The sequence below is a fragment of the Lepidochelys kempii genome, chromosome 11 (genome assembly GCF_965140285.1).
Source record: "Lepidochelys kempii isolate rLepKem1 chromosome 11, rLepKem1.hap1, whole genome shotgun sequence".
NCBI lineage: Eukaryota > Metazoa > Chordata > Testudines > Cheloniidae > Lepidochelys > Lepidochelys kempii.
The window spans coordinates 55870083-55889112 of record NC_136390.1 but is presented as its reverse complement, the minus strand read 5'-3'; the positions used below and the strand labels follow the sequence as shown (position 1 = coordinate 55889112).

Genomic DNA, 19030 nt, shown 5'->3' with positions numbered 1-19030 from the left:
AGTCCTACACCCCCTTCCTGGGAAGGCTTGAGAATAACATACCAACCAAAAAGGTAAACCAGATTCTTTAAAAAAACAGAACTTTATTATGAAGAACAAAAGTAAAAGAAGCACCTCTGTAAAATCAGGATGGAAGGTAACTTACAGGGTAATCAGATTCAAAACACAGAGGATTCCCTTCTAGGCAAAACTTTAAAGTTACAAAAAACAGGGATAAACCTCCCTCTTAGCACCAGGAAAATTCACAAGTTGAAAACAAAAGGTAATCTAACGCGCCCTGCCTTATTTACTTACTCTTTTTGCAATACTGAGACTCACTTTAGGATGGTTTATAGGAGAAGGAGTTTTCTGACCTAGTGCTTCTCTGCTTCCCAAGAGAACACAAAAACAAAAGCACAAACAAAGCCTCCCCCCCAGATTTGAAAGTATCTTCTTTCCCCATTGGTCCTTTTGGTCAGATGCCAACCAGGTTATTTGAGCTTCTTAACCCCTTACAAGTAAGGATAAATTCTAGGCTACCCTTAGCTGTATGGTTATGACAAGGTGCTAAATTAATTCCATTATCCTGTACAAATTCTAACTCCAATAACATACATTCCAATTCCTTAAATTCTCCCGCAGTTTCACTTCTTGTCCTAAACTGTTGTGTGTAGCATTGTTGTCCAATACTAAAAACTTCTGCATTACCCCATCTGTAATCTCTTACCTGCCTCAGAGAGACGGTGGCAGGCTAAATCTGATTTACTTCTATCGTGGTTTTCATCCAAAGATCTCTAAAAGCTTTACAAGTATTTTGTGGCTTTACTGCTCTCTTGGAGGAGCACAAACAAGCCCCTACCTAGGTCCTCTCTGGGTAATAACAGACATTAGCTGGACACGTCACTCATGATATATGCTTGTTTGAAACACTAGAAGTGACCTCTACTACAAAAGTATGGTGTATTGGAGAAAGCAAGAACAGAGAGTAAAGACAAAAGGATAATTTTAAAGAGAGAAAACTTGCCAACATTCTTTTAATTCCTGGTATGATCATTTTATTCTTTCCCCCAGTCTTAAAAATCTCTAGAAGTGAAACCAGGGCCTCAGAAAACAGTGTCTCAAAAGGTCTTCCAGTTACAAAACTTCTAAGGGATGGAGAAGACTGCAAATGGCAGAACTGTAATTCAGCAAGGGAAAATAGTCAAGGAGAAGTGGACTGTAACATATCACTACCCATACTGAGCTGTGAAAAAAATATCTGTAAAATGGCAATGATAAGGCTAGCCTTAAAGAATAACTGCTTTAAAAATTCTATCCTAGTGCCAATGGATTTCAGATACACATACCTGCCTGGAACTCCTAATTTTCAAGGAAGCAAAATATTCTCCCATATACTCAGTCTACTATGAATTGTATGGACCCTGATAATCCATACCGACTCCCCATCATAGCACATGCCAAAACAGCAGTTCAGCAGCAAGATGGCTGCAGTTTAAAAAGTCATGTTCATAAAACTTTCCTTTTTGCCTATGCAATTTTTTTTCTCTAGTATCACCATATGCAATGTGATGCAACAGCACACCTCTTCTATTTGCAGGACCCCATATCAAACAGGCTTGACTGGCTGTGGATATAGTAAGCCTCCTTATGACTCCTAGCTGAATGAAATTTACAGATGCCTATCCCTGACAGAACAATACATTCACAAGTACATGACCAACCAACAACGTACTCAAATGTATTCAGTAAGAACATTCTAATAACATGCGTTCTGAAAGTTTCACATACAGAATGGAACGTATACTGATGATGCTAGATTCCTACTAAAATACACGTTAATGTTCTGATTATACACACTGAATAATGGCATACTATAATCATGTTCTCTATGTGAATTTCTTCTGGTGTAAATGGTCGTCCTAATGGTTTTCACATTGCATTTTGTTTACCCTCATTACTATTCTGATAACCTGTGGATATATTTTTCATATAGTACCTTTTCATTCAATGTCAAAGAGATCAAAAACATCTACATTTGAAGTTTACAGAATTAATTACCTAATTCATGGGGAAGCTCATGACAAAACACTGCTACAGATGTACTAATTCCTCCTGTCAGTCCGGCACTAAAAGCTGCTCCTGGAAAAATAAGATGCAAATAATGGCATTTTAATTTTATTGGCTACGTTAAACATCAATAGATAGGTAATGTACAGAGTTCCCTTTTCAGAGATTCTAATATTTTTCAGCCTACATGTGACTATTATTTTAAATATTTGTTCTTAGTAGCGTGTATCCAGTGTGTGTAAAAGGTGTGTGCAAAAGCATTGTAGTTACTGGATTGGCATTATGCTGCATGCCATGCTGCTCAGTTCATCTGAAAAAACAGATCTTTAGGAAAAGGTATGGACTTGAGAACAAACTGGAAATAGGCAAAGGGTTTATATTCTCATGAAACATACTGCACCAGTTTTACATTTTAAAGAATGTGAAAAGCACACAAAGGTGATAACAATGGGTGAAAGGGACAGCCCAGTTATCTGTTCTTCCTTTCCACACTGGAAATTCATACTAATATTTAATCCATGAGCTATTGCTTGCTTTACTACTTTTTCCACTGGATACCAACCAACAACAATATTAATTTAGGTTATGTGTGTACAATACAAACACTACAACTCCACAGTTACAGTGCTGCAACCAAGCCACTGTAGAGTAGACACTTGTTACAGCAACAGAAAGGTTTTTTCCATCACTATAGTAAATCCACTCCCTTGAGAGGTGGCTGCAGGAAGAATTCATCAACTGAGCTGCATCTAAAATGAGAGTTACGTCAACTACATTATATCGGGAAAAATTTTGTGCCCTATCTTGGACAATATGGCTAGTGTAGCTCAGGTCTTATTTTGGGAGGAGGTTGGAGATAAGAAAGGAGACTTCTCCAGATTTTGGCCCCTACACTTTGATATTGGCAGTAACAGCTGTTAATGAGGGGCTAAAGGTCACCTATTAATGCACCTCTCCTTGCTCTTATTAAAAAACAAACAAACAAACAAAAAAAACAACCACCCTTTAGCAGCAAACACCTAGCTGCAGATCCTGTGCTCAGAAGCAGAGGGACTTCGTGAGTACTGCATTCAGTCTGTTTGTCTATTCTTCATGAAGGTTGTGATCAGGCCGGTTGAGACAAGTCTGTTTGTATTGGTGGCTTTGAACAGAGAGAGTGTTTGAAGTCTGAGTACCTAATTCCTCCCTATTAACAAGGGTTGAGCCATGAGGTTTAATATAAATCACTTGCCAGGCAAACTCCTGAGCAAGCATACAGAAATGGAAAATAGAAGAGTTTCGGAGGGAGCGTAGCTCCTACTGTTTAGGTCTGGCTCTACATCAGATAGCAGATATAGACAATGGATGGAACAACTGTTGTGATCTGCTTTGATGTGCATGTTTTCCTTTCTTCTGAAAGACAAGATTTGTTCCCATACTGGACTAGAAAATACATGGTCCGGTAGTGCAAGTTTTAACGCTGCACATCAGAGGGGAAAAAAAGACTGCTCGGGCAACCACATTTGGAATTTGTGGTCAGATATGCCACAAGGGAAAGGATCAGTGATAAGGCAATTTGGAACCTGCAGGGGGTGGGGGAGAGTCATACAACCCAGCCAGAAGTATCAAATTGTTATCAGTTATTCAGCGAGTCAACTATCAGACAATGTAGCTCTGGATGAATGGAAAAGAAAGCTACAGGAGATGTACCTGGTGATTTTTCTTGCAGTATGACGCAAGTACTATCAGAGACTGTTCAGCCATCTTCAGGCAAACAGTTGTCATCAGCAACTCCATATTAAGAAGAGCAGACAGAGAATTTACCAAGGGACCCAAGGACAAAAAAGAATGGTGTGCTGTCTCCAGGGAATGAAAATATGAAATGCAACCACAAAATTGGATGGGATTATGAAGTCATCCAGAAAATCTCCACTGCTGATGTTACACATTGACTTGGTACCACATAGAATTACCCAAATCAGTGGTTCTCAACCTTTCCAGACTACAGTACCCCTTTCAGAAGTCTGATTTGTATTGTGTACCCCCAACTGTCACCGCACTTAAACAGCTTGCTTACAAAATCAGACATAAAAATACACAAGTTTCATAGCACCCTATTACTGAAAAATTGCTTACTTTCTCACTTTTACTATATAATTATAAAATAAATCAATTGGAATATAAATATTGTACTTACACTTCAGCATATAGTATATAGAGTAGTATAAACCAAGTCATTATCTGTATGAAATTTTAGTTTGTATTGACTTTGCCAGTGCTTCTTACGTTGTAAAACTAGGCAAATGTCTAGATGAGTTGATGTACCCCCGGAAGACCTCTGCATACATGTATCCATGGTACACGTATCCATGGTTGAGAACCACTGCTCCAAATTATAGAAGAATTCAGGGCCCTTGGGCGGGAGCTGAAGGGTACTTTAGCTAAAAGACAACCCTATTACAGCAAAGGAGCAAGGACAGAAATTAGAAACAAAAAAGCACTCTAGAACTAATGGAAAAAGGGGGGAGGTGGGGAGAACGGATAGCGATTGATGTAAATTAGAAGTTAAGAAGTGCAGAAAATGTATAAGGGACGAGTGTAGATGTGATAAATCGATCCCTGATCGCTCTGCTGTCGACTCCTGTACTCCACTGCGGCGAGAGGCAGAAGCGGAGTCGACGGGGGAATGGTGGCCGTCGACCCCGCGCCGTGAGGACGCAAGATAAGCCGACCTAAGATACGTTGACGTCAGCTACGCTATTCTTGTAGCTGAAGTTGTATACCTTAGGTTGATATCCCCCACCCCAAAGTGTAGACCAGGCCTAAGGAGACCAGGGAAAAGTCCTTAGCTGCCAGAGCTAGACAATAAGGAATTGTTAAAGTGTATTAGGAAATTCTAGCAATGGTGAAGGCCCATTACTCAATAGAAATAGTAAACTTGTGAATAATGAAGCAGCAGAGGCAGAAGCAATTAATAAATAAGTCTGTTCCGTATTTGGAAAGAAGCAGAATGATGTTCTTATATCATAGGAGGATGATTAAGTACTTTCCAGTCCAACAATAACTGAGGACAATCCCAGGCAAAATAATGGAAATGATATGGGATTCAGTTGATAAAATATTAGAGAACAGGAATATAAGTAATGTCAGTAAATAAGATTTTACGGAAAATAGGTCTTGCCCAACAAACAACTTCATTCTTGGATGAGATTACTAGTTTGCTTGATATAGGTAACTGCATAGAAATACTTTGACTTTTGTAAGGTATTTGACTTAGTAACACACAACATTCTGATTAACAAACAGAACTATACAATACCAACAGAGCACACATTAAAGGGATTAAGAACTCACTAACTGAGGGAGCTCAAAAACAGTTTTCAACGAGGAATTATTGAACGGGGGGTGTTTCTGGTGAGGTTTTGCCAGGATGAGTACTATGTATGAATATGTTAATCAACATTTTCATCAATGATCCAGAAGTAAATAGAAAATCACTGCTGATAAAATCTGCGGCTAACACAGACTGGCAGAATGGTAAATGATGACTGTGTATAAAAGGGGGAGTAGTGAGCAGGATGTGGTTTGTAACTCTGTATATGGCAGTGGTCAGACTGATGCTGGAATACCACATGCAGGTCCGGTGTCCACATTTTCAAAAAAAGGATGATGAAAAATTGGAAAGGGGACAGATAAGAATCACACAAATGATTTGAGGCCTGGAAAAAATGCCTAACAGTGAGAGACTTAAAACAGCAATCTGTTTAGCTTATCCATTAGAAGATTTTGAAATGGTTGATTAGTGTATTAATACCATCACAGGGAGAAAACATTCAGGTACTAAAGAGTTCTCTAATCTAGCAAAGAAAGGCATAACAAGAACCAATGGCTGGAAGCTGAAGCCAGACAAATTCAAATTAGAAATCAGTCACAGGTTTTTAAAACAATAGTGAGGATGATTAAACACTGAACAGAGGAAGTGGTGGATTTTCCATCTCTTTATGTCTTCAATTGAAGATTGGCTATATTTTCCAGAAAGGAAGCCTAACAAGTTATTGGGCTCAATATAGGGGTAACTGGGTGCAATTTAATGGTCTGTGATATACAGAGTGTCAGATTATACAATCTCTTCCGTTTTTAAACTCTATGACTCTATTCATCTCTCATCTCTCCAGGAGCACAATGAAGACATCAGCAAAGAATACGGTTTTTTGGGTCTAACTGCAGGATATGTTTTTCAGGGTTTAGTTGCCAGCCCCAACTGCAGCACTTTTTGAAGTGATTATCTGAGAGCCATATGAGTAGCTTGATTCACTCCTCATCTAGTGGGCAAGTATGTTTCCCAACCCACTCCAAAGCCCACTTAGTCAGAATCTATTGCACTACAATGCCACCTAGTGTTAAGAAAACCAGCCCAGCAATCATCTCTAATAAGCTGTACTTTGGATAGTACCTTCCCTCATTTTTATTCCCATGTGAAATATTCAGAACAGTGCGTTTTCTACTTCCAAAGACACTGGTAAGCTCTGGGTGAATCTGGATGGAAGATGCTATAACAGAACCCAAAATGCCACAAAAGCTGCTTACTTCTGTTCCAGTTTCTCTCTCTAGAGGCTTGTCTACACTACAAAATTAGATCGACTTAAGTTAGGTCAACCTACAGCCACCACAGCAATTAATTCAGCTGTTGGCGTCCACACTACCCTTCTTCTGCTGGTGGTGCGCATTCTCACCAGAAGTGCTTACATGGACTGAAGTGGAGCATTGTGGGGTACTGATAGCCAGAGCGTGGGCACTGACATCCAAAGGGGGCTTACAGCTAGAGCCCACCCCAGGGCTGATAGAGATGTGAGCCTAGCATGGGGCTCAATTTCACAGCAGGGAGCCTACCAGCAATGAAACTGACATTCTTGTCAGTTTTACAGCTGCTATTATTTAACATATCCTCTCCAGCCCTGGCTGTCAATGTGGCACCAGGCTCACAGCTGGTACCCCGCCCCCATAGCAGGAGCAGGAGACAAAACATGAAACAATAGCAGCCGTGAAACTGACAAGAACATCAATTTCACTGCTGGTAGGCTTCCTGCTGTGAAACTGAGCCCTGTACAGGACTCACAGCTTGGGCTGTCAGCTCCCAGGCAGGGGGGGATTCCACCTGTGAGCCCGGCACCTGGCTAACAGCTTGGGCTGTCAGCACCGGGGGTCAGAGGTATTCAGCTGTGAGCCCAGCACCCACCTGACAGCTCAGGCTGTCAGCTTCAGGGCAGGTGTGGGGGGAAGAGCACGTGGACCCAGCTATCAGCCTCACATGGGGCTGACAGCTAACAATGATGTAAGTAACAAAGTGTCTACACGGACACAGAGTTGCCCTAACTACATCGATGTAAGCGCTATGCCTCTCACAGAGGTGGAGTTATTAAGTCAATGTAATGGGCAACTTACGTCATTGGGAGTACCACTGTAGTGTAGAAACTAACAAGAGTCCTCTATGTTTTTTAATTTGAGGTATACATTTAATTTGAGCCTTTATTATGGTGTTTTAAAGTTTCCATGCAGCTTGCAGGCATTTCACTTTTATGACTGTACCTTCTAATTGCCATTTAGCTAGATTCCTCATTTTTGAGTAGTTCCCCTTTCTGAAATTAGCGTAGACAAGGCTTATACCACAGCTGCTGGCATTTTTAAACACCAAGGTACTTAGACCTGCTCTGCGCAAGATTAAACAAAATGCTAGTGGCCACCTGGAGCCTCATCTGTACTAATCCTCCTGATATTACTGTTACCCATAGAGCTTCATCAGTGGGAAATTTTACCAAAATTACCTATGACAGGTACAGCCATAGAGAATATACTCAACACCTTGTATTTACTTACCTATTGCTAAACCATCGCTAAAATTGTGGATGCCATCTCCCATAATTACCATCCAAGCTATATTAGCAATCCCAGTATCTTTCAGGTCCTTTCCAGAATGGCAGTGACCATGAGAATGATGGGAATGTTTGTGATGCCAGTGATGGTTATGTTTCCTAGCTATTTTATCCTCTCCATGGTTGTCATCATATTCTGTATCATGAAGATCATGGTCGTGAACAGAGTGAGAGACATCATTGTGAGAATGGTGTATGTTGTTTCCATCTTCGACAGACAGAAAATTTTTAGGAGGGGATTCCAGCTGGCCATCTAGATCAGTTAGTTCAGTTTCATTAAGTCGATCTTCAGATACAACTGAGTCATCTGCACCTGTATTAAAGCCAGAGAAAGAGACACGGTGCATTAATTCTTTAGTAAGAAACCACCAGCAAGCATGCCATTGCACATTAATGTTTTCAGATATTCAACTGCTTTGCTAAAACAGAAAAAGAAAAGCCTACTAAACATGCCAACACTTCCCAAGCTAAAGATCACTGTTTCCACATGCAACTGGAGTAACAAAATTCTCTTTTGTTGCATTATTTACTGTGGAATGTTTGCAGGTCATGCAGAAATTTCAAATGCAATGCAACTGCTCTGTACAACAAGTCATCTGCAGTACACAGAGCCACTTTCAGCCTGACCTCGCTTGTACCTGATAATTTGCTACTGACATAATTAGACAAAGCTCATGTTTTAGCAGAGCTAAAAAGCAGAAAAAAATATGTCAAGAATAGAGTAATAAAAATCTCTTACAGGCCAAAGACTGAGGCCAAAGTACACTGAAAACTTAACCTGGTTACTTCTGTATGCATGCGCACACACAGGTCATCCAACCAGCACTGGAGTGCAGCAACCTCTGTGTCTGAACATGGCAGCTCTTTAAAGTTATAAGAAAGGTGCAGTACAAATATGCGCTTGTTTCACAATGTAGTACGTCAGTGTGACTAGTTTTATAGGCATGCCAGAACTACTTTTTACTTGGAAGCCCCAACAACAACAAAGAACAAGGAAAAAAGTGAATTAAACGCTGGGAAGTATTTAGCATGTTCCAGGTGCAATAAGTTTGCTGGTGTCAGCTCAGGTCGAAGTGATAAAATGACCTAGCTGGGGGGAGGGGGAGGGATGTCTCAGGAATGATAAATAGATAAACATAATAAGGGTTATTTCACACTGGCCAAGACGACAACTCATTTCAAAATCAAAGTCAAGCAACTCTTAAAAATTCTTTGACATTTTCTTAATTCAGTTTATGTAGACAGACAATTACTGGACAAACCGTTTGACACATTATTTTGAGACTATTTCAAGAGATGGACCTTAATCTAAGTGGAATGATCCTTACTGCTATGGCAATTCAAAAAGCTGTAGGCTCTACAGTTAAACAAAATAATGGTTTTGTTTTTATTATGAGGTGGTGGGGGAAATTTACTGGATGGTTTCAAACCCATTTGTCTAAATCAGCATTCTGCCAATTAAGTGAATTTTTTTTTCTTAGAAGCCAAATTCCCATTTTCTATTAAAAGAAAGGAAAGCCATCTAACACAGCAAGGCTCTCACAGCAGAGTGTTTCAGTGCTTCTATAACTACAGTTGGGGCTTGCAGTCTTATATGAGGACAGTTGATTAGGTAATGCCAGTCTTATTAACACAGATTTACAGAGAGGAAGTGCTAACATACAAAACCATAGGTTACACGCCATTACTCTCTTTGCTCGGAGTCTTACATGGCAAGGACAAATTCTCAACATTCATGTCTACCTGCCAGGGGTTTGAGCTGAAGCCAGTCAGCATTTGGCCTATTATTCAGTTTGTGTTCTGAAAGCTTCCTTCCAATTGGTGATTCTTCAGTCTTCTGTTTTTTCTTGCACCACTTCTGTTTAGACTGAAACAGATAACTGTCAGTGCCTAGTTTGTAGCAAAACTGAAAGGAAAGGAAGCTTCACTGTATTTTTTCATACATATTACTTTAATATTCAGTAAGATTATCTTTGGATATGGTTCTCAAAACTACAGAATTTCAGATATTCAAGAAGATTATCACTGCTACAGATTATGGGAATTTTCAGCGATAGACCACAGATCTACATAATCAAATAATGTATAATTTCCTAAATTAGCACCATTCATACACAGAATACATCATCAATGCCTGTTGTATTAGCCAAGAGACACTTCCTATACAGAACTGTTAGATTCATTTAATTTGTTCACATTTTAAATTTGCATTTAATGAAGAAAATTTGTTCCCTTCCTGTTTGGTGTGCTTTATGACCAATACTACAGGCTAGGACCACAAGTTTTCCACACCAGTTTGGAGGATTTAATTAATTAATCTTAGTGGAAGATGTATGTAAATCCATGCACCCTATATTGACACCCTACATGCAATTTTAAATAATCTTTGTACAAAATACACCTTGTGAAGTATCACTTGAAAACTAATAACTTGCTGGTCAATGTCATATTGAAATGTCTGTTGCAACATTATAGGTAAAGTTGTGAACATAACATGAAATTGTGATGGAAATGTGTTTACCAGACAAGTCTGGGGAGGGCGTAAATCTGTTTCTCAAAGACAAAAGACAAGCTGATGCCTCTAACCAGGTGTCAAAGTTTACAGACAATCACCTATTCTTTGGCAAGGAAGGGGAGCAGGAACAGATCAACCAGCATTTTAGAAGACAACATGGAACCTCTTTCACCACAAGACTCCATGTCTCCGCCCCTACAGCAGACAGGAACTTGATCCATTTCAAAGGGCTACTGAACTACAAAAGTGAAGGGCAAAAACACCCCAAGCATTCTCTCTTTCTATCTCTCTCTCACTCTTTCATTTCAGAAGACAAAGAAACCAGCCCTTTGGACTTTGAGGGCAGATCCTGACTTGAGAATCTGGCAAACTATTCTGCTGAGAACATGTGGTAAGAATTTTATCTTGAACCAAGTCTAATTTGTTAAGTTTCAGTTGCTCAGAAGTGTTTTATCTTTATTTCTCTTGTAACCATTTCTGACCTCAATGCCTTATACCTGTACTCACTTAAAAATCTACATCTTTACAGTTAAATAAACCTGTTTTATTCTTTAATCAAAACTAATTCAGCGTTGTGTTTAAACTGAATTGTTGGTAACTCCAATTAAAGCAGCAAACTTTTACACTGACCCCTTAATATCTGTCCAGGAAAGAACTGGGCAGTGCAGAATACATGTTTTGGGGGAAAATCCGGGACTCGGAGTGTGTTGGGATTACCCTGGAGGTAGTAATCAAGGCTGCTGGAAGCCAGTGTGGCTGGTGTGTAGCTGACAGGCTGCTGGGGTCACAATTGCTGGACCAGGGCTGTAGCTATACACAGACACGCGTGGTTTGTGAGAAGCTCATGTTGGGAGCTACGGGCACGAAGAATTGTGAGGAACCCAAGGTTGCAGGACAGGTGGTGGCACACCCCCTTCAGTATATTCCACTTTCATCCCCTTCTGCCATATTTTCTCAGAAATGCCTTTCCTGTGAAAAAGTGCGATGAGAGGAAACCAAATCCTTTTTAGATGAAGAGAGTTAGAGAAAGAGTGCTACTCAAGTTTTAAATGTAAGGTCTGTAATTCTTTATATTTTCTTACGGAGAGAAATTCCTAGTGATTCAGAGGCCTTGTAAATGGACTCATAATTTTGTACACCACCATGTTATGGTCAGGCAAGTCACTACCATATGAACTGAATACACTCTACAAGGAGTACAGCTCCCTCAGCTGAATGTGCCAGTAATATCTCTTCTTAAAATAAGACAGCCTGTCACTTAAGTTAGCCTATTTACCTAGGTACATATCTGGCCCCTATTACTATAGTATCCGAATGTTCCATATATTTCGGTTCACATTTTCGCAAGCAGATCACCCGCTACTGGAACAACGTGCGGTGATCCTTACTTGCTTAAGAACTCCTCAGTCATCATCTTGGCTAGTTGCTAGTCTACTATGACTTATGTGCAGGAGACAATTCAAGATATCCACATCTTGTGGACGAGAACAGAGTCATTTACAGCTTGAAAAGCAACCCCTTATAGTAAAGGGCCCAGTCAAGTTTTTCACACGCTACTAACCAGAATGAAAATAGGTAACAGCTAATAGTTTTTACAAAACTTTCAAACTGCACCATGCAGAGTACTTTTCAAGTAGAGTGTTTAAGAATTTATCTTCCTAAGAAAATCTTTGGGCTTTTTATAGGATGCAATTTTCCCAAGTATTATCTTAAATGATGACATACAGAATGAGAAAACGTGGCACATACCTTTTGTTTGTTGTAGTGCTTAAACATTCTTATACAGTGTTCAATGATGAACAAAAGATAAATGCCTGCAAGAGCTACGAGCCCTTTCAATACTGCATCGTATTTTTCCAGAAACCTTTCAGTTCCTGTTCCACGCCCATGGGAATGTCCATGAGAATGCCTGTTTTCGTGAATATGACCGCGGTCCTCGTGGTGACTGTGGTTATGGCCTCCTTGCGACTATTAGGAAAGGAAAAAAAAGCCACAACGTGAATTTTCAATTTCAGTAAACTGGAGTGACTTCAGGTCCATATGACATGTGATGTTGTGCTGCCAAAAAAACAAACAAAAAAAACCAACCAAAAAAACCCCCAACAACCTACCAAAAACCCATTAAAAAAAATAAAGTCTCTTTCCTTCAAAAAAGATCCATCAAATATTATAACTGTTTCACTGAAAGACCTGCCTTCAATGGCTATCAATAGAAACATTCCCCCAGAGAGGTTTCAACATGGCAGTTAGATGGACAGACTTCAGCTCCTTTGTACCACTCAGGTGTGAAGGAAACTAACTGCAAATGAGAATCTGGCCCTGCTCATTAACTAAGCTAAAAATAACCAGTTAACATACAAAAGTCGATTACCCTTACAGTTCCTGCATTGTTAGTAGCAAGAACAACAATCCAACAACTTTAGCTCTAACCCAAAACACACTTCCAAACTCTGTCAACACATACATCCCTAGAACATGTATATCATGGATTATGCAAAATAAACAATAAGTGAACTTTATAGTCTAGGGCAAAAGAATTATGCCCAAGGAACCCAAGGAAGTTCATAGAATACATTCTCTCCATTTTCTCCCTTCAAATAAATGTCAATGTACTGCAACTCATTAAAACCCCATCTTCCTTGGATTTAAGAGACATTTCCTGGTAATACTCCTGCGGAGTTAGGTTTTCTACAATATATAAACCCAAACAAAAGAAGGATGGGGCACAGTTTATAACAAAAAAGATCCAAAACCAGGTTTACATCCTCGTTACTAAAAGCACGCACACACACACACACAAAATATTCAGTTGGGAACTGATAGCTTGTGACCCTCCCTTAGGGGTTTTCAAACCAGAATTCTTCCAAAATTTCTGAGAACAGAAGTTTCAAAAGGAAACGAAAATAGGAGCTCTACAACATTTACCACATGTATTAAAAAATTCAGCACACTCTTGATACTTCAATAGTTTTAACACTCCCATGTTTTTTAAGAAACACAGAGTCAAATTATCTTAAAGAAACGCTGCTTTAAAATTTCCTTTACGGTCCCAATCTACAGCTCAATCAATGAACATAACAAATAATTAATGCTTTAACTGTTGATGTTCATGTTCAATAGTCCTCTGGGAATTTTAAAACCTGAAGTCCCTGGTGTGGGAGTGGAACGGTACTTACATGTGGCAACAGATGGAGTAGAGCATCTCCACTCAGTGTTCCAACGGCCAGAGCAACCAGGAAGGTTAGAAGGAATTTGAAGCACCCTTGGTTAATGATGGGTATCAAGATCACGCCTAGCAAGGAGAGCAGGCTAATGACAGTGATAGAAATGATACCACAAAGCCAGGCTGTAAGAGGGAAAAAAATTAATACAGAATGGTTTATCAACAGAACATGAAGAAAACTCCTATAAGTGATGAATGACATTCTATTAACTGATAGGAAGGTGACCTGTCAACCTAAATTGTGCCTTTATAAACATCCAAAATACTTAAAAATGTAAGATGTATGCCCATACAGAACCATTATAGTTAAGCATCTATCAGTATTTCTCATTACAAACTCAAGTTTTCAGGGCTTTTACAATTAATCTATTATAACCTTTTAAACAATGTTTGCACTTCTCTGAGGAAGTTTTAGGGCCAGATTCTATTCTCACCCCAAGCACTGCTGAATTATTTTGGACTTACATTGGTGCAAGAAAGCAGAGTTTAGCATCTGATTTGTTTAGCAAGCAGCTAATACTTCATGTGGGCTAGAAATTTTTTGCATTTACAAAAGTAGTGAGAATTTGATAATCTACTTGTATTGAAATATTTTAAAATGGAAAGAAATAAAATCTTGTATTTATTTACTTTATCTTTAGTTACACAGGTAAACAGTGTTCAAAGGTTTATTTCAACAATAAAACATGTTAGAGGGCATGAAGGAAGCAAATGAGCTAGGAGAGCCACTAGACTTCAGTTATTCTTCCTAATGCAGAGTTGCAAAAGCTTGGTTCTGTAGTCCATTAATTAAACTTATAAAAACACAGGGGAGCAGAAAGATAGCCTCATTTCTTTTAGCTTACTGTGTTTTATGGACATTTCCTACCTGCCATTAATTTTAACAAGATTTTTATGGAATAGAGAGACTTCTCCTTTGCCAGGTGAGGGTTGCTAGTCTTAGATACATGATCCTTATATGACATGCTATTTCTATACATACATTTTCAGCTATGAAAAAGAAACAAGGCTCAGCCTTTGATGGAGAAAATTTAGATTTTAACATGAATCCCACCCCCAAAAATTAAAACTGTTTGCCAGCAATAAAGATGGCAGGAAAGCTTCAAGATCACGGGTTCTCAAACTGGGGATCGAGACCCGTCAGGGGGTCGCAAGGTTATTACATGGGGGGGTGCGAGGGGTCAACCTTGACCCCAAACCCTGCTTTGCCTCCAGCATTTATAATGGTGTTAAATATATAAAGAAGTGTTTTTAATTTATAAGGGGTGTTGCACTCAGAGACTTGCTATGTGAAAGGGGTCAAGAGTAAAAAAGTTTGAGAGCCACTGTTCAAGATGTACATAAGACAAAAGTACTGAAAAAAATAAAAATAAAAAAAAAGAAAGAAAATGGGGTCATTAAATTGCTGAAATGGACATTTGCTTTTAAGGGAATTATACCCTTTGACTCCCTAACCCCTCTCCTCACCTGTAGGTTAAAAAAGATCTATCCCCAGAATTAGTGACAGATTGACAGAATCAGAAGGGTACCCAGAAGTCACCTACTACAGGACAGGCCCAACAAAGAAAGTAACAGAACACCAGTAGCCGTCACCTTCAGCCCCCAACTAAAACCTCTCCAGCGCATCATCAAGGATCTACAACCTATCCTGAAGGACGATTCCTCAGTCTCCCAGACCTTGGGAGACAGGCCAGTCCTCGATTACAGACAGCCCCCCAACCTGAAGCAAATACTCACCAGCAACTACACACCACACAACAAAAACACTAACCCATGAATCAATCCCTGCAACAAACCCAGTTGTCAACTCTGTCTGCATATCTATTCAAGGGACACCATCATAGGACCTATCTGCATCAGCCACACCATTAAGGGCTCGTTCACCTGCACATCTACCAATGTGATATATGCCATCATGTGCCAGCATATATATAAAACCAGACAGTCTCTACGCGAAAGAATAAATGGACACAAATCAGACATCAAGAATTGTAACATCCAAAAACGAGTAGGAGAGCACTTCAATCTCCCTGGACATTCAATAACAGACTTAAAAGTGGCAATTCTTCAACAAAAAAAGTCAAAAACAGACTCCAATGAGAAACTGCAGAACTGGAATTAATTTGCAAACTGGACACCATCAAATTAGGCCTGAATATAGACTGGGAGTGGAAATGGCCGACGTCCACCTGGATTGCATTGGCCTCGTTAGCACAACAAAAGTAATTTTCCCACTCTTGATATTCATCCCTTCTTGTCAACTGTTGAGAATAGGCCACTTCCACCTTAATTGAATTGGCCTCATTAGCACTGACCCACCACTTCGTAAGGCAACTCCCATCTTTTCATGTGCTGTATGTGTGTGTGTATATATATATATATATACACACACATACATACACACACACACATATAATGTTGGATCATATTAAAGAAGCTCTGTATTAAAATCACAAATGCGTTTGATTCCCCATAGTTTAAATTCCAGGGTACTACTAATTAAGAGGTCTCTTGGTTTTTGGTACTGTTTCTCTCTCTCTCTATCTGTGAAACTTGCAAGCTAATTGCGCTAGTACATTCTAAGACAGTCTGTTCTCAAAGCAATTCACACAGAGACTCAAAGCAATACTCTGTAACAGAGAGAGCACCCAGAGACTCCCCGCCCTTTTGTTGTATTAACAATTGTGATTAAAATAGAGATCGAGGATGGATGTGGATGGATGCTTGGTGTGGGTAATAACTGAATGATCAGGGAGGTGCCAGCCTAAGAATCCAGTATCCATGGGCTGAAGAAGGCATCAAGTGGAAATAACCAGAGGACCGCCCCCGGAGGACAGACTGGAATCCACCCAACAGCCTCAAAAATGGGAGAACCAAAGAACAAGATAACATCTAGCAGCACGGAGCCGTCAGGAATGTGCTATCTGCTGATGGATTCCGCAACAGCATGATGAAGCAATTCCCATAGATTGGCATAGAAAGAAATTCCTATAAAAACAGACTCTAGAAAGTCAGAACTTTGGGGTCTGATTCTGCAAACCAACTTCCAGGAGCATCAGACGAGCATCTGAAAAGGTCCTGCTCCCTCCTCATGTCCAGGCCACCTGGCCAGTAGCTTGGCATGAGCAACTCTAAGGCTGGTAATAAGATAACAACCTTGCAGAACCTGTGTGTGTGTGTGTATGAATGAATGTATGAATAAATATGAAATTGAATGGAAAGTTATAGCTATAACTAACTGCTTACTATGATTCTTTCTGTATTCACAATAAATATGGTATTTTGCCTTTTCCCCTTTAATAAGATCCTGCTGGATTTTATTTTATTGGTATAACACCACACACACACACGCACACACTGCTTACTGTATTTTTCACTCCATGCATCTGATGAAGTGGGTTTTAGCCCACGAAAGCTTATGCCCAAATAAATTTGTTAATCTGTAAGGTACCACAAGGACTCCTCATTGTTTTTGCTGATACAGACTAACATGGCTATCACTCTGAAACCTGGTACATTTTTGTTTCAATTTATTCAAACTGAGAGGAATCCCAGCCCCTCCCAAATTCATCTTTTAACTAAAAGCATACAACACCTGATTACATTTTAGGGAGGGAACAAAGATGGAAAGACAGGACTAGGAGTATGGGGACAGAAGGAAATGTTCTGCCCCGTGTCTGGAGGCTGTGATATTGCCTCTGGCCACTAGACCGCGCTGCCCTGAACGCAAGGACCACTGTAGTTGACTCTGGCCACTGGGCCACCCAACCTTGAGAGGAGAGCGGCCATATTGACTTTTTCAATTAGTCCTCACCACCGCAAGACAAAGGCTGGTTGTAAGGACATGACCTCGGGGAAGTAATTACCCTGCCCCACCCCAAGAGGGGACGGGGCACACTTGTCCCTCCACCTGTCCCTATAGTACAGTCCATTGAAGTTTTTAAGGCTCAGTTAACTAAAAAAACCCTCTGAAATCAACCCTAATGAGGGCCATTCACTGTAACTTACAAATAGCATAGTAAGGACTTGTCTATACATGCTTTTCAGATATTTGGCTAAACAGTTTAAAAAAACAACAACAGTATCCCTGCATACTGGGCACATATTTGTATCACTTTCAGAATGTTTACATCAGTTTAGCTTAAGTAATTATGACAGGGATTTATTTTAGTACAAAACCTATTACCCTTTACCTACAGAATAAAGTTATCCCTAAGTACTGAAGATTTCTTATTTTGTGCTTTATGTATTTATTCATAAAGGTACCAGCCACCATACCATCTGGTAAAACTTAACTCTAATTAGTGGGATAACATAAATGGATTTACTACAGATAAAGAACATACATCATTATCTAATCAAGTTGCCCTGCCTCAAGGCCAAACAGTTTTACAAACAGGGAGTTTGTTTTCAGACAACCCCAAACCAGCAATTCACAGACCATTACATTCAACTGGTAAATGTTTTATTTATACTTAAGATATCAGATGCCATAAGAAGTGCTAAATGTCTGCAATGAGCTTCACTTATTTTGCAAATTAGGTCACTCAAAACGGTAAAGGTCTTCAAGCTTAGTTATTCATCAGCTCCCTCTCTCATTATTGAAATAGAAAATACTTTCAAAAAGAAGCGCTCATCTGTGGAAGCTTTCTAATTAGCTTGGCTCAAAGCATGTATAAGATGACAGTTTTCTACACTGTCTCAACATCGTAATTGGTAGAAAATGCTTAGCGGCCTTTTCACAAACCCTTGAGAATTAAGCTAGGGTCAACTCTGACTAAAATGAGCCTACCCTGTGAAACAAACAATCTACTACCACACCCACCGTATAGCATTTGGTTTACAGCAATCTTTGAACCAAGTTAATGAGGTAGTAGCTGTGTCACTATGGGAGATTTATATGGAACAAGTAAATGTTTCTTAATGATGCTGCAGTCATTAAAAATAATGACTAGAAGGGCACTCTTCCCAACAATTAACAACATCTATCAGGACATAATTAATACAAGCCTGATTTTTTCTACCATGCTAATAAGCACCTGCAAACTACTAACCAACATTCACTACTTGTAACTGTGACAAAGTGGGAATAATCTGTAACACTTTTAAGAATCCCAAACGTGCCTCTGTTTCCCTCTGCACTGCTACGATGTGGGTGCAAAAGCGTTAAAACTGCCCCTAGAACAGCACAGAAGACAGTAGGTGTGTTGATGTCACCTTGCTGTCTGGGTGGAATGAAGAGGGTCATTAAAGAACTCAAACCAACCCAAATCAACAGAGTCCAGCATGACAAAGGAAAGCCCCAAAGGACTGAACAATGAACACCTAAAAAGAGGA

General features: G+C 39.7%; 1 protein-coding gene across 5 annotated transcripts in view; it reads right to left on the bottom strand.

The window, feature by feature from the left end:
* Positions 1-19030, bottom strand: part of SLC39A10 (solute carrier family 39 member 10) — a 78292-nt gene that overhangs the window by 29968 nt on the left and 29294 nt on the right. For 4 of the 5 annotated variants that reach the window (XM_073306241.2, XM_073306238.2, XM_073306242.2 and 1 more), the window contains 5 exons: positions 13647-13816; positions 12220-12438; positions 9699-9861; positions 7900-8268; positions 2038-2118 (listed from right to left, as the gene is read on the bottom strand). In XM_073306241.2, the coding sequence (XP_073162342.1) occupies positions 2038-2118; positions 7900-8268; positions 9699-9861; positions 12220-12438; positions 13647-13816 (1002 nt within the window). The remainder of the gene's footprint in view (positions 1-2037; positions 2119-7899; positions 8269-9698; positions 9862-12219; positions 12439-13646; positions 13817-19030) is intronic. The other variant, XM_073306239.2, reaches the window with a different exon arrangement.